General features: G+C 33.6%; 1 protein-coding gene across 16 annotated transcripts in view; it reads left to right on the top strand.

Annotated features, from left to right (window-relative positions):
* Window positions 1-16,492, top strand: part of KIF21A (kinesin family member 21A) — a 147,646-nt gene that overhangs the window by 86,286 nt on the left and 44,868 nt on the right. For 9 of the 16 annotated variants that reach the window (XM_041735850.1, XM_041735848.1, XM_041735851.1 and 6 more), the window contains exons 9-14: window positions 348-537; window positions 881-944; window positions 5,379-5,582; window positions 11,421-11,459; window positions 15,747-15,837; window positions 16,239-16,356. In XM_041735850.1, the coding sequence (XP_041591784.1) occupies window positions 348-537; window positions 881-944; window positions 5,379-5,582; window positions 11,421-11,459; window positions 15,747-15,837; window positions 16,239-16,356 (706 nt within the window). The remainder of the gene's footprint in view (window positions 1-347; window positions 538-880; window positions 945-5,378; window positions 5,583-11,420; window positions 11,460-15,746; window positions 15,838-16,238; window positions 16,357-16,492) is intronic. The other 7 variants (XM_041735853.1, XM_041735864.1, XM_041735856.1 and 4 more) reach the window with 1 other exon arrangement.

Here is a 16,492-nt window from a genome sequence, read left to right as displayed (position 1 = left end):
GATGCCTTTTTGTGATGGCTTATCCATACATGTCTCCAGAGTCTCTTGTCTGTCAAACTAATGGCATCCTTCCTTTGGAAACAGAATTCTCTAGTTTTTCTTGTGAATGACCTTTAATATTGTTCAGTCTATCAACCCAACCAACCTCTTGTTTCAAAAGCTTCCTTAGTCACTTTCTTTAGTGACAAGTGCACCACAGAGGGATATGGTAGAGGGGAAAAAAGATCTCATTTGCCTCGAGGCTACTAAAACCAAAGGGCTCTTTGTTATAGATGTGTAGTATTTTTAGATAAAATTCTTGTATATTTAGACTCCTCAACAAACAGGGAAATATTTTCCTTTTCTAGGGTAAAAGAATAATCGACGAGGAGGGTGTGGAAAGTATCAATGACATGTTTCATGAGAATGCTATGCTACAGACTGAAAATAATAACCTACGTGTAAGAATTAAAGCCATGCAAGAGACAGTTGATGCATTGAGGGCCAGAATCACGCAGCTTGTTAGTGATCAGGCCAACCAGGTTCTTGCCAGAGCAGGTATGTATGTTAGGTGGGATGAGTGAGGGATTAACTCCTGGAAAGCAGGGAACATTCTTTATATACATTAATTACCTGGAATATTTAAAGTAGAAATACCAATCTGTGTACATACAGTCTGTGATTTTAAGTTAAATACTTAAATGTGTAAATAATACATTCTTGAAGAAGCAAAATGTGCCCTTTGTTTTAGTAATATTATTGTCTGTGTATGTAATTAAGAGTAGGAAATCTGCTGTATGAATTGTGTTTTTAAGCATTATTGTTTTATTTCCATAACTTTTTTCACTGATTCTGTTTTGTGGAAATTTTAATTAAAAAATTCCTTATTTTTATCTTTCAGGTGAAGGGAATGAGGAGATCAGTAATATGATTCACAGTTATATCAAAGAAATCGAAGATCTCAGGTATAGTTCATGTTTTTTATTTTTTTTATTTTATTTTTTTTAAATTTTTTATTTATTTATGATAGTCACACACACACATGCACACACACACACACAGAGAGAGAGAGAGAGAGAGAGAGAGAGAGAGAGAGGCAGAGACACAGGCAGAGGGAGAAGCAGGCTCCATGCTCCGGGAGCCTGACGTGGGATTCGATCCCGGGTCTCCAGGATCGCGCCCTGGGCCAAAGGCAGGCGCCAAACCGCTGCGCCACCCAGGGATCCCCTAGTTCATGTTTTTTAATATGTAATGCAAGTGTTTTGGGTTTTGTAGTATAGTAATATTGCTATTTGTTGAGTCTATTATTTAGTAAAACTGTTTATGATATTTCAGTCCTTTGGTGAGGTTAACTTTAGAGGAATAAGGACTTGCGTTTCTCATAATTTCACATTCCAAACTGCTTTTCTCTCTTCTCTTCCCATATTATCTTCCTATATTTTCCTCCTACTCTAGTTACTGTACCTCTTACCTAACCTGATGTACAGGACTGGCATAACTGATATCTATGAGGTTACTTTTGGGCCTTCCCTTCCTGTGCCTCTTTTTTCACCATTTGGGAGTGGTCAACAGTCTCCTCCTCTTAGGCTGCTACTCTTTATCTCTTTTATTTCTTTGGCACTGGTCAATTTTTAAGGCTAATTTTAAGTTTCTTGTACTTTATTTCTTGGTTCTTGTACTTTATTTCTTCTCTTCTAGGGCCATGTCTAAGCCTGATCTTGCTGTAAGACAAATGGCTTGACTAGTGTCATTATTTCCTACAAAACAATCATTTCATTTATAGTAGCTAAACACAACATTTAATATTTTCTTTTTCAAGTTCCTGATATAAGACCATTCTTTAAGCCATTTAGAAAACAGAGATGACTCTTAGACCCTGAGTTCAATCAGTGATCAAATCTTTCTTGGTATAAAAGTTAATGGCTTGTTCTACTTGTTCAGAATTTCTTTGATGGTTTTTTTTTTAAGATTTTATTTATTTATTTATTCATGAGAGAGAGAGAGAGAGAGAGAGAGAGAGAAGCAGAGATATAGGCAGCAGGAGAAGCAGGCTCCATGAAGGAAAGCCCAATGTGGGACTCGATCCAGGTCTCCAGGATCGGGCCCTGGGCTGAAGGCAGTGCTAAACCACTGAGCCACCCCGGCTGCCCCCCTTTGATGTTTTTTTAATTAGGTATCTCCCACTCCTGAGGGTAATCTCTTAGCATCCCAAGATTGTAATTTACAATAAAAAAATAATGTACATATGGAATAAGCATAAATGAACTTTGAATTTAAATTGGATTACCTGGATTGAAACTAAAATTTCTATTTCTTAATAAGTGTGTGACTTTGGACAAGTTCCCTAACATCTCTGAGCTTTAGTTTGTTTATCTGTAAGAATGAGGTAACACCTGCTAGTCTCAAGGAGTTATTATGGAGCTGAAAAGGAAGAACAAGATGTCACAGCCTAACGTGGTATTATTTAGGTCCAAGTTCTCCTATCATTTTTATCTCTGCTAAATCCTACTCCAATCCATACTTCTATCAGAACTTACATCTTCAGAAGGCATTTATTCGTAGCCCCTTTAATATAATGCACATTTATGGTGATGCATTGCCACTTAGAAATGTTTATACTTTAAGTTTTATTCTAGTTGTAATAGCACTAGTTTTATTTTTTATTTTTTAAAAATATTTTATTTATTCATGAGAGACACAGAGAGAGAGAGTCAGAGACACAGGCAGCAGGAGAAGCAGGCTCCAATGCAAGGAGCCTGATGTGGGACTCTATCCCGAGTCTCCAGGATCAGGCCATGGGCTGAAGGTGGCGCTAAACCTCTGAGCCACCCGGGCTGCCCACTAGTTTCCTTTTAATAAATTTACATGCCCCATTATTTTTTGAGCAATAGTAATGGACGCTATATAATTAATTAATTCTTGTTTTTTTTTGAGCAGTAGTTAAAGTTTTTGTAGACATTTTTGAAAAGATAGGAAAGTATAAAAATTAAAGTCATTCATATTGTTACCATTACTAGAACTGATGTTAACATTTGGGTATATCTCTTCAATGTTTTTTGAATGCATACTTTAGCAAAATTGACATAAGGGTATATCTGTAGCTTCAGTATCTTTGAAATGTGACAAGATATGAGCATTTTTTTTTTGATATGAGCATTTAAAAATGTTATTTTTTTCTGACATGATTTTTACACCATTCCATGTGATACTATCTTGTGGTTGTAATTGGTTTATTTAACTGATTGCCTACTGCTTGATAATTATATTATTTCCAATTTTTTGATAAGAATAGTTATTATTCATTAAATACATTATCAATCTGGTGAATTTTAAACTCATTATATCATTGATCCTCAAAACAATTGTAGGGAAATGTCTATTTTCATCTCATTTTACTGAGGAAAGAGTAGAGGCTTTAAGGCTAATTGCCCAAGATCAAGTGAGTGACAGAGCTAAGATGTAAGCCCTCAGTCTGCTCTTTCCTAAGGAAGTTTGTATACTTCGCCTCATGACTCACTGCTTGGTCTCCTATTAAATGAAATGCAGGCAGCAGGGCTGGTTGGTGAGTGGGAAGAGAAAGAGTTGTTAGGAAAAAAACCCAAAAAGCAACTTAGGCTAATGTATCTTAGGCTTTATGGAGTTGATCCCTAAAGGTTTCAGCTTTTATAAGCACCAGCATTGAAAAAGCATTGTATATACCCCTATGAAATACAAGCTTAAATCAGGTAATAAAAAAGAACTTGTCTGATTATTATATAAAGGAACCAATACAAAACAGGTCATTATTAATAGCTAACTTATTATATTTTTGTTTAGTCTTAACATTATTATGTACCCAGGCTATATTGAAAATACAGAAAAATGTGAATTTTGACTTTGAGTTTTTATAGTTAAGTTGTGTTTTTATACTTAGTTTATGCTCTTGATTAGCAAAATGACAGCATTATATTCAGAGTTTGCTTTCTTATTTTTTATTTTAAAATATTTTATTTATTCATTAGAGACACACAGAGAAAGGCAGAGACATAGGCAGAGAGAAGCAGGTTCCCTGTAGGGAGCCTGAGGTGGGATTCATTCCCAGAACTCTGGGATCACTCCCTGAGCTGAAGGCAGACGCTCAACTGTTGAGCCACTCAGGCATCCCTATTTTTATTTTTTAAAAGAATTTATTTATTTGAAAGAGAGAGAGTGAGTGAGAGAACACAAGCAGGGGGAGAGGCAGAGTGAGAGGAAGAAGCAGGCTCTCTATTCAGGGCTCCATCCCAGGACCCCAGGATCATGACCTGAGCAGAAGGCAGACACTTAACAGACTGAGCCACTCAGGCACCCCCAGAAGTTTCTTTAAAATAATTTTGAAATTGGGGCACCTGCGTTGGCTTAGTGCTTGAGTGCCCTGTCTCACTCACCCTTCTGCCAAATTGACCTTGGAAATCTAGTTTATTGAAGTAGATAATTGTGTTCTTGATGGTTTAAATCAAGTAGAAATAAAAGACTAGCCTAGTGGACTCTGAATCCCTTTTTGTTTCAAGAGTCCCCTCTTTTAGAATCTTGTCATTCCATGTTTTTTTGCATATTATTGACAGTGCATACATTATTCTCCTGTCATTATTAGGGCTGCTTGAGGAAACAAAAGAATGTTTTCAATTATCAAACTCAGGTTTCCTTGGAGATACCATCTTTTCCCATGCCATGTTTAGGAGCCAGATGTCTTTCAGCCAGCTAGGGGCAAGTTTGACTATTCCTTACAAAGATTTGGAAATGCTATTATATCATGATGAATGGAGAACTGAAAGAAAGGGGACCATGGTGCTTGTAGATTTTAAATTTAAATGATGGGTTTACAAAGCAAGATCACTAGTGCCTACTGGCCAGAATGCAACTAATCTAATTACCATTGGTACTTTTGAGCACTAAAAATGTGATTTCAAATTTACAATTATTTAATCAGGGAATTAAAAAAAATCCTAAACGTTAATGTTTGTGAGCACGTTTATTTAAAAAACAACAACCACCATACTTTGTAGCAACATTGGAATACATTTTGAATGACTTTTTAGCATACGACACAATATATTTAAAATGTTCCCTATTTATTCCTAGGGTAGTCAGATTTGTAGAGAGAGAAAGTATAATGGTGGTTGCTAGGGGCTGGGAGGAGAGGGAAATGAGGAGTTAATGTTTAATGGGTACAGAGTTTCAGCTGGAGAAGATAAGAAAATTCTGGAGATGGAAGGTGGCCAAGATTCACAACAGTGTGGATGTACTTTGTGCTGCAGAGCTATACATTTAAAAATGCTTAGGGTGGAAAAAAAGAAAATGCTTAGGGTGGTACATTGTATGCCATGAATTTTTTACTACAATAAAAAATGTTTCCTGTTTAAATGCATTTTTTTCACTAGGGCGAAATTATTAGAAAGTGAAGCAGTGAATGAGAACCTTCGAAAAAACTTGACAAGAGCCACAGCAAGATCACCATATTTCAGTGGATCATCAGCTTTCTCTCCTACTATACTATCCTCAGACAAAGAGACCATTGAAATTATAGATCTAGCTAAGAAAGATTTAGAGAAGCTGAAACGGAAAGAAAAGAAGAAGAAAAAAAGGTAGTGTTATAAAATCACTATATGAATCCCTGTTTTTCTTACTTTTCAGTATATCCTAATTTGCAGTTACAGTGAGTATACATAGTATACTATGTACGTAGTATACATAGTCTCAGAGTATATTAATAAGAGAAATGTCATTTAAATTAGCTGAAAATTATAATGATATACTTTTCATGGTTTACCTATACTTGTATGTAAGAAAAATAAGTTTAATTATAATAATATAGTAGTAGATTTGATTTTAGACTATGACAAGGTGAAATTACTTTTAGAAATTATTTTATTGTTTTTCAAATAGCTGCTTTTGCATTCCATTCATCTTTTCTGCAAAGCTTGCTCTACCATTACAACTCACTGTTTTCATTTCCTTCCCATTTTCTAATGCAATTAAGTAGTCTCATGGATATAATCTGATTCCTGTCTAGATTAGTTTAACTAAAGGCTAAACGAATCCATCAGACTGTCATTTAATATCATTTGGTCTCTTCAGTATTTTCTGCAGGGCTTCTAATTTGATTATGTCAAAGTTATTTATGTTACTTTAGGCCTTTTGAATCAACAAGGAGTTACTCAGCTTTTCACCATTGTTCTAGGCTTTCTTTTCTTTGCATCCTGATGATATCTTTCTCTGAAATCAACTGGGTGCAAAGAAGAGGAAAATTAAAATTTGACCACTTGTAAGGTATGAGTGGTTAAATATTCACAAATTCTTTACATGTCTACATGTTGATTCTGTGGTGCAGTCATATTACTTACTAAATATATTTTGAACATGCCAGTCAAATTCACTTTAAGCATTTTTGGCTAGATATTCAAAAAGGGCACTGCTATCAAATAGTTTGTTCCAAGAGACTTGCTTTGTAGAATTATTTTTGACATTTAGTCTACCTGCTGCTTTGCTCAGTTTATTTAGAAATTTATTTAGGCACCCAGGCATTTCTTCCTTGAACAATCCAGTTGACTAAAGTAATTGGAGGTTTAAAATTTTTAAGTTAATTCTGCTGTGTGTCCTTGAATTAAAAAGGAATAATTAGAATAATTAAAACAAGGAGTTACACATTTATTGTTAGGAGGCATTGCAACTGAAATTGTATTCTTAGGATACTAATGTCTTAATAGGTGTTTTTCATGGATGACCGATTATAGCAGCAGTAAGATATATAATGATTAGCTTTTATGCAGGGTAGTTAAAACTAAAACAATGATCACAGAATTCTATGTGACCCAACATACTGCTTGAATGAAAATGAGACTTTCGCACAAGGCTATTTTTGTAAAATTCGGTTCTGTATTTGGTCAAAATATCAAATAGTATGACTTGTTTTTAAAGATCTTGGTTTTGTTCATGAACACTAAGTATAAGGAAGGATATATTTCTCGAGGTCATGAACTGAATCTGCTGTTTAGTTTTGAGTTAAATTTAGAGATATTACCATAATCACTCATTTGGTATGAATAATGAAAAATAGAGATCCCAGTAGAAACCTAGGTTGTTTTGGACATTTTTTTTTTAAGATTTTATTTATTTATTCATGAGTGGCACAGAGACAGACAGACAGAGAGAGAGAGAGAGAGAGAGAGAGGCAGAGACACAGGCAGAGGGAGAAGCAAGCTCCATGCATGGAGCCTGACGTGGGACTCGATCCCGGGTCTCCAGGATCAGGCCCTGGGCTGAAGGCAGGTGCTAAACCGCTGAGCCACCCGGGCTGCCCTGTTTTGGACATTTTTATAGTGATCATAGGTACCCTAAACTAATACCTCTGATGAAGATTATTTTTGTGACAATGCAGAGAGGTAAGCATTTTGATTGGTAAATAGTACTAAAGGAAAAATATTTTATTATTAAGATTTGTCCTTGGTGCTTTTAAGATAAAAAAATTAAATAGCTATTTTTTCTTTCTTTTTTTTTTTTAAGATTTTATTTATTCATGAGACACACGCACACACACACACACAGAGGCAGAGACACAGGCAGAGAGAGAAGCGGGCTCCATGCAAGGAGCTCGATGTGGGACCCAATTCTGGGACTCTAGGATCACGCCTTGGGCCAAAGAAAGGCGCTAAACCGCTGAGCCACCCAGGCATCCCAATGGCTGTTATTTCAAAGTGAAAAATGGACTATTTCAGTGATTATGATAGATAGAATAATTGTTATGATAAAAATAATAGCAGATGTTAATAAGAAGACCTAACCAAACAACTGTATTTCCACATAAGAACCTGAGTGAAAAAAATAAGTAATTTTTTAAACAAGAAGGGATATGAAATAAAAAAAAATTGGTGAGGAAAAAACCAAACTAGATGAGATAAATTTACAGTTATTACCTTATTCATCTTGAAAAAAGTAAATGATAACTTAAAATAAAAAAATTAATACTTCCTAAAAATGAATAATCATATGTAATACTTTAAAAAATGCTTCATAAAGCATGTTCACATACATGCCATATTATGTCCTTGTAGAACTGAAACCTATATAATATAATGTGAACCTAGAAAAAAATTTTCTTGTGTACCATAAACTGCTTGAAAGCCTTATGAGTTTATATTATTCCATATATAAATTATAGAATTTAATACAATTTTTCTTAACACAGTCTATTCAAACCTTGTTGTGGATTTAAACACGAATACTAATACTGTTTTATTCAGCTTGATTAAAGCATTTCATTATTAGCTTTTTACTGTAAATCCTTATAACTTTTAGGCTATATATAATGTAAATTCCTATTTTAAAAATGTAGGTAAACTGTCATTTTAGCTAAAGGGTTTGCTACAGTTGAAACAAATAATAAACGCAGAGTTCTAGAAATATTTAGAAGGCTTGCAGTTTGTTTCATCTTCCATAGGAACTCTTTGGAGGCCGTAGCTCCTGTTTAGTATATGGATTCTGGTTGAGTTCTTTTATATCCCTCATATTTATTTATTTTATTCATCAGAGAGGGCATGGTAAAATTGAGATTCTCCTTCAACCTTACATACACAGTAAGTTCATTTAAAAATTCTTTGGAAAAAAATTAAAAAAATAAAAATTCTTTGGAAAAAATTTTCTTTGGAATTTAGGACTGATTTTTCTCTGTTATAAATGCATATTGTCCAGCTTTCTCAACTGACTTTATATAAAATGATTTTTACCCATTTTGTAGTATGGTAAGAGCAATTCAGAAGGGAAGGGGGAAAGGAAAAAAGGGAAAAGAAACTTTCTTTTCTTTCATGGATTTACAACCTTCGGGGAAAAAGTGTGAGTGTCTGCCTTAGCCATCCTTTTTATTCCATCTTCTGACCGCCTGTGTCCTTATGCTGCCTGTCTTGGTCCATTCCTCCTCTTGTGGTCAGTTCTCATGTAATTCTACTCTACTCCAAAGTATTCCTGATTTCAAAAATTGTCTACTTCCTTCTCTCCTCTCCTGAAATTCAAATTGGGGGGCAAAACTATCTGTGGCTAACAAAATCCACTCTATATATGTCCATGTTATAACTTATAACCAATAAGCCTTTCTAAGGATGTTTGTAATTTTTAAAGAGGAAGTTTTAATTCAAATACTGAGATTTTGGATAGCAACCTCATGAAGAAAAAAAAAACTACGTTATGTAACGAAGATTTTTACCTTCTTGTAGCTGAGAGTTGCCAAGATCTATCTGGGGCTTTAGTTTTGGATTCAGATTTCCTAAGCTGTCCTTATTCTCCTAGCTGCTTTCTTTCCTCCCCACTAAAGCCACAAATTGTTTAGGAGCTCCACTTCTTTTAACTTACTTTGTTTTGTATTTGTTAATTTTTGGTTGTAGTGGCCACAGGACCTCTGACAAAGTAATTGTTAGTAGGAAGAGTAGCAACCAGGTCATTTTTATGTCAGAAACTGCTTTTATGTTCAAGGAAGGCATCATAAGTCCTGTTTTACATGGAACTTTCACCTTTTTCTGCATCAAAGTCTTTGTCAAAGCTACAAAAATTAGCTAATATGTGATAGGTTTAAGATTTATTTTCTGTTGAGCTGTAAAATCATCCATAGTTGTAGATAAGGAAATAAGAGAGTGTAACAAAGTAAAGTGAAAAAATTGAAGAGACTATTACCTTTTTTTCAGTAACAAAAATGTTAAAATTGTTGACAAGATTTGTCATTCTTTCTCTCTCCTCTTTATAGGAGAAACATTCTTTCTCCATGTAATGGAACTAAATGGAATAAAAACTCAACTTTAAATTATGGAGAAATATCAGATTATTAGTTCATTTTTCTGTCCCCCCCACTGTCTTTTTAAACTACTTGTTGCCATGTTGTTTAAAGGAATAATTGAGAAGGCATCTAATGTTTATCTACTTATTAGCTCATATCATTCATACATTTTAATAGAGCTCTCTTGTATAAGATAAATAAAAATTCTGCATATTGGGCATAGAAAATTTGGGCTCTTTGCCAGGGAGGAACCATATCCTTTGAGCCACTGTGGCTCATTTTCATTAGTATAAGACTAGATTAGGCGTTGATCCCCATGTTTTTGGATATCTAGCTTTAAATGACTTAAATTATATATATAAAACAACTTTACTAATTCATCAGACTGCATTATAGTTGTGTTTAGTGGTGTCAGGTTGAATCTTTGGAACCCCTAGATTTCTTAGGTGATGGCTTTATTTTCCTTTTCCTAGCCATTATATGGGACCTTTTGATCCCTGGTGAATACCACTCTAGAATTTTTTCCCAGAAAGATTGCTAGTCTCTTCTTATAATAGCAGTTGATTATGAAAAATAACCACAGGCCAACAAGTAAAAATCACATGCAAGCACATGAAAAGAACTGGCTTGAAATAATTTATACATAAGACTCAATCTCTTCATTTAAAAATATTGATGATTCTGAAAAATATTTTTGGAATTCTGGTTGGAAGTATGCTATATCAAGGTTGCTATATTCTTCATCAGAGCCTAGCACATCTATCTTTTTGTTTATGTGACAAATATTGGTATTCAGGTACATTCCATTAAGTAAAGATCCCCAATTCTGTGTGTTGAATATTGTTTAAATTATATCTCAAAATCTTTAAGCACATATTTTTAGTTTTTCTTTTATTTTTCTGATTGAAACAATCTTACTAATGGAAGGTACTACATTTCCCATTTTATTGCCACTTTTGCCTTAATCCTTTTAATAGTTTCTAATTACTAGTACAGTGATATTATGAGATTTTATTTTCAATTAATAAAATTACAGTTTTTCACTGATATCATAACAACCATACTCATTTGACTGTAATACCATTTCATGTATAATTTTGAAATAGATTTTTTTTAGATTTAGTGATGTTCACATGTAGTATATTAAAAATAGAAAACAAGTTTTAAAAGTAGTATTCTAGTATGTAGTATTAATGGTATTTTCATATTATAGTATAAAGGCATTACTTTTTGAAGTTCTTTAAATGATGCCATATAAAGGTCATTTGGGGAAGGCTTAAAAGGAAGAGGATATCATTGAAAGGCTTTTTTGGGGAAGCTAAGAAAATGGATCCATTGCAGATTTTAAAAAGCAGTGGTATCCACACATTCTTACTACTGATCAAGTTATATAAACTGAGACTCTACATTTTACTGCTAAATAATTTCAACTGATAGTCTAATACTCTTCTTAGATATAATACTGCTTGTTTTTCTACTTTTTATTCATACAAAATGTATTGCCTTTTTACTGTGTATTGTCCTTTGATGATATCTTTTAAAATTTATTTTAAAGTCTTCAAGCTCATGTATCATTTTTACCTTCTTATCACTTTCGCTTTTTACTGTCTGGTTTGTCCTTCATTGGCTTGGCCTTCCAATACTGTGCCTCGTGATTTTGAAGGCTACAGAAACTTGAGGAAAGCAATCGAGAAGAAAGAAGGTTGGAATATTTCCCAGGTTTTTATTAAAATGTCATTTAAATAGTTGCCATTCACAAGGAAATGTGTTATAGAATTATAGATTGTTTCAGACTAGATTAGCTTGGTGCTCCTAAAATTAATGGTGATTTTATAAAATTACAAATACACCAAATATATTTCTAGAAAGTATTTTTTTCAGAATAAAACCCTCACTAGTTACGTGGATCAATATTCAGGCAATTTCATGTGATTTCAGATAAACTATCACAATTATGTGATGACTTACCTTTTTGAGGCTAAGCATGACCAAAAACCCACCAATGGCTTTCAGAATATATCTTTCAAAAATTTGTGAGCAGACTGAGAATTTTTAATTGGGTAGGAATTGAGACTTTGTTGCAGCACATGCTAAGTCATAGGTGGGTTTTTCCCCTTCCTTATTTGGTGTAATATTTGTAATAATATATATTATAATGTTATATTATATTTGTATATACAAATATTTGTAATAGTTTTGCAAAACAACATTAAATGACAACAAAGCAACAGGAACTGTGGTCTTATTACAGATAAGATTTACAAGGCATTTTTAAGGTTGAATTAGAAAAATAAGTGTTGCTTTTAAACTGTATTTGAAGTGAGCATCAGAAACAGGATATTTTCTTTTTTTCACTTGAAATTTAAGCAAAATCTAGAAGCACATATCTGTACTCTCTATGTAATAATTTGCATTTTAGTCACTCAGAATTATAGTTATTTACACCAGGATCAATTAATATTTTACTTCATATCAGAACTTCTCTTCATATTTTTTCTAAATAAACTCCAGAATATATAATCAAAATGATTAAGAAACAATATTTAAATATTTTAGAAGCACCGCTTGAGAAATTTCATCTCTTACTTAAAATAAGCCATTTGAGACCTTTTACTATGCAATAGTAGTTACAGCAATATCTTATTTCAAATACGAAAGTTTAAAAATTATATTTTCTTAAAATTATTTAATAATTTATATTCCACATATCATATGATATTCTACAGTATGAATAAATTTTATTCTATAATTCTATAACTTATTTAAAGTATTTTATAATGAGAATGTAATTCTAATTGTCTATAAGTTGCACTAGAATTCACCTAATTAGTATATATTTAGGACATTATATTTATCATTAGAATTAAATTATGGCATTAAAAACGTGAGATTTCTTCTATTTCAGAAGGTCAAAATAAAATGCATAGTTAAAGTAGCATATGGAAACACCTTCCACCTTAAAATTTTCAAGTCTTTTAAGTGTCTTTAGTGTGTAAAATTTGTTTCCAGTTTTTATATCATCCCTTAAGGAATAGCAAAAGCAGAGCAGTTTCTTGTTCTAGGATGAGGCATTTCAAACTAGAATATATATATATATATACACACACACAAATCACCTGAGTAGTTTAGTAAAATGAAGATTCAGATTCAATAAAACTGAAGTGGAACTGAGATTTTGCTTATCTAATTAGCTTCTGGGTGATGTTGATGCTTCCTGGTCTATGGACTGCACTTTCAGCATAAGATTCTAGAATACTGGCCTGGAGTCAAGACCCTTGGTTTTAGCCCCTTGAGTGGATTGACTTCCCTGGCCAGAGTTTCTGTTTTAGTTTGTCAACAAAAATGTTGACATTGGTTGTCAGATGTCAAAGGGGTTAAGCCCCATGATCACTGGTGTTCCTTCCAACTGCAAAATTCTGATTCTCTGTAACCTGCAAACTTAAATATTTTTCATTATTGCTTAGTTATTTTAGATATCAATTTGTCTCACTTTATTGAGGAAAACTTGAATTAAGGTACAATAATTATAAAGTATCAACTTGTATTTTAAAAGTTTAAGTCTTATGTGATTTATAAAGGTAAATTAATAATGTAAAGTTACAACTGCTGATCTTTCTGCCATCAGAATTGACGTGAACAGCTTATATATGAGTTAACTTTATATATAAATGATATATATAAACATTTGCTGGATACAGGTGACGTGGAGAAGGTAGGAGGGTTAGAATAAAGTGGTTATTTAGCTGTAAACCAGAGTAAAAAAGAATTTGGATGGAGCTTAAATAATGATACAACCAACAATAACAAATTTGTGTGCTGCAACAATTTACAGGTGAGGAAGGAAGACTGTGTAGGGGAGAGACTGGGGAATGCTGATGAGAAATATCTTTCCAAACAGATTCACCATCCTAGCCTTAACCTTAGTCCTAAACCTCAAGTATATCTGAGTACATGGTACTGTACTTTGAATGGGATGATGGGTGAAGGGGAGTTTCTAGAGTTTTGGTTGGAACTGTATGATGGAAAATCAATAGCCCTAGTATAATACAAGTGATTTAAGAGAAGCATTCAGCATAATCAACATTTTTCTCTAACAGAATGATTTAACAGTGTTCATGGAACCCTGTTATAATTTACTTGGTTTTTTTTCCAGTTAAGATTGTTTTATTGTTATTGCTACTGGTTGTTCCTTCTCACTCTAGAGACATGCTGTATTCCATGCATCTTTATGCATCTTTCAGCCTATACCATTAGACTCCAACATAATTAGTGCATAAGACACATAGAGATGACAAACAGGTGCTCATGCACAGTCATAGAGATTGATATATTTAATAAACACTTACTGCTCATTTATTATGTACATCCCCTGGGTACTGGGGACATAATGCTGAGTCAAACGATCATGAACCCTGCCCTCAAAAGGCTTAGAGGTTACTAAGGAAGACAGAAATTGAAATAATCATATAAATAAATCTAAATTAAGAACTCTGAAAAGTACTTAAAAGGAAATGTGTTTTCCTTGTTCTGAGTACAAAAGCAACTGTGAGAATTGGAACTTAGGGTTACTATTTAATAATAAAAAGCTTAAATAAGATTAAATTTTTGGCTTTAGAAGCTAGAAACAAGTCCAGGTATTAGGGCAGTTTTTAGTATAGCAGAATATCTGAAAGAAATGATAAGTGTTATAAAGTTATTTTTTTTAATTTTTTTTAAATTTTTATTTATTTATGATAGTCACAGAGAGATAGAGAGAGGCAGAGACACAGGCAGAGGGAGAAGCAGGCTCCATGCACCGGGAGCCCGACGTGGGATTCGATCCCGGGTCTCCAGGATCGCGCCCTGGGCCAAAGGCAGGCACCAAACCGCTGCGCCACCCAGGGATCCCTGTTATAAAGTTATTTTGATAAAGATTTTAAGCTTTTTCTAGGGGAATTTTATTTAGAGAATATTGCCTTTTCGAGTATTTTTTTTTATTCTTGATGATTTCAAAATGTTACAGTAGCACAAGAAGAAATCTTTCACATATAGATTTATTTAAAGTTCACTTAATATTATTTAGCTTGATTAAATGTATGGGTCAAGTGAACAGATGTGCAACTTCTGTACATAATTGATCAAGGATGCTAAGACCTAAGAGTGTAGTGAATTAAATGTGAAAAACTTTGCTCACTGTAGTGTACACTGTTTTTTTGTCAGGGCCACCAGGGGTTAATTAGTTTAGTTATAACCATTACCTGACATCAGTATGTAGTTAGAGCTGTTAGTACCAGATGACTTAGGAGGAGGCTTCTGTTTGTATGGCCAGTCTTGTGGCAGATCCTGGAATTTCCTATTCAGTCAAAGGTGAGGCTGAGAACTTCAGATAGTTTTGAAGTGCAAAGATCCATTTCTCTGAGAACATTTTAAGAAGAGTCCTGTGCCATAGGTATAGCCTAGGACAAAAGCCTATGCTGTTAACCAGAGGAGACCTAACCACTCGAATGGATGCAGCCAGGGTAGACAAACTTACTACAAATAAATCTGTGAGCAGATTTATTCTGGATCTTTAAATTTACTTTTAAATGTATTAGGACATCAAGAAATATTTAGCTTCTGTTTCTTTATATTTAGATGGGAAAAGTCCTATTTTTAGATGAGAAAAGAAAAATAATTTGTTTGTCCTTTTAATTTTAATCACCTATGTTCTAGTTAATTAGTTGTTACTGTGACTAGTTCTTAGCTGTCCCATCAGATCTCATGCCCTATGGTATAATCTATTCCTCAGTGTTTCTAGAAAATAAGCTTTTCTCCAGTGATTTAAATCACCATTGTTTGAATGGCAATTTCTGTTTTCCCCTGAAGCATCAGACATAACTTTGCTCAGTCAAATGATAAACCCTTCTAGTTTTCACAAACAATTGATGATTTTTAAAATCTGGGAGACAAAAGTGAACAATTTTCATCTCTATTTTAATATTGTACCCCTTTGTTCCTTTTTTTTTTAAAGTGTGGCCAGTAAAGAGGATAATGCAGACACTGACCAAGAGAAGAAAGAAGAAAAGGGTATTACAGAAAGAGAAAACAATGAATTAGAAGTGGTAAGTTGAAAGAATGAACTTGTATATTTCAGTGCCTGCATTTAGCTTGTTTATGGTATCTATACTATGTTGAAAAGAGAAACTGTTATAATGCATCCATTTTAAACTATTTACTTGAGGACTTCTTCAGAAACATGAGCTATAAAGTACTGGCAACTCTATCTCGTCCAAAAAGAAAGCATTGGCAGGGGGTTAGGGAGGAGGTAGAATATTAGGAGAGATAAAGTACTATTTTATTTAAGAAAAAGTTATATAATAACCCTAAAATTGTGGAATGGTTTTTGAACTGATGAAAAGTGAAATTTGTGTACTTCTGTATTTTATACTCTAGCAATCTCTCTTAATGAGGTAATCTGTTTTTGCGCATATTGTACTATTAATAGTCTCAAATCACATTTTAGGAAGAAAGTCAAGAAGTGAGTGATCATGAGGAAGAAGAGGAGGAGGAAGAGGAAGAAGAAGATGACATTGAAGGGGGTGAAAGCTCTGATGAATCAGATTCAGAATCAGATGAAAAAGGTACTTGTATTTAGTACAAGGACAAAAATTCAGTTGGGGATTTAAAATACGGCAGAAAACATTCTCTATTTCATTCTTGAGGAAGGCAGCTTTTATAGCTGCTGACCTGTGCATCCCCTCCCAGCCTCATGTTTTT

This window comes from Vulpes lagopus, chromosome 21, assembly GCF_018345385.1.
Source record: "Vulpes lagopus strain Blue_001 chromosome 21, ASM1834538v1, whole genome shotgun sequence".
NCBI classification, from domain to species: domain Eukaryota; kingdom Metazoa; phylum Chordata; class Mammalia; order Carnivora; family Canidae; genus Vulpes; species Vulpes lagopus.
This window is presented reverse-complemented; position numbering and strand designations above follow the sequence as displayed.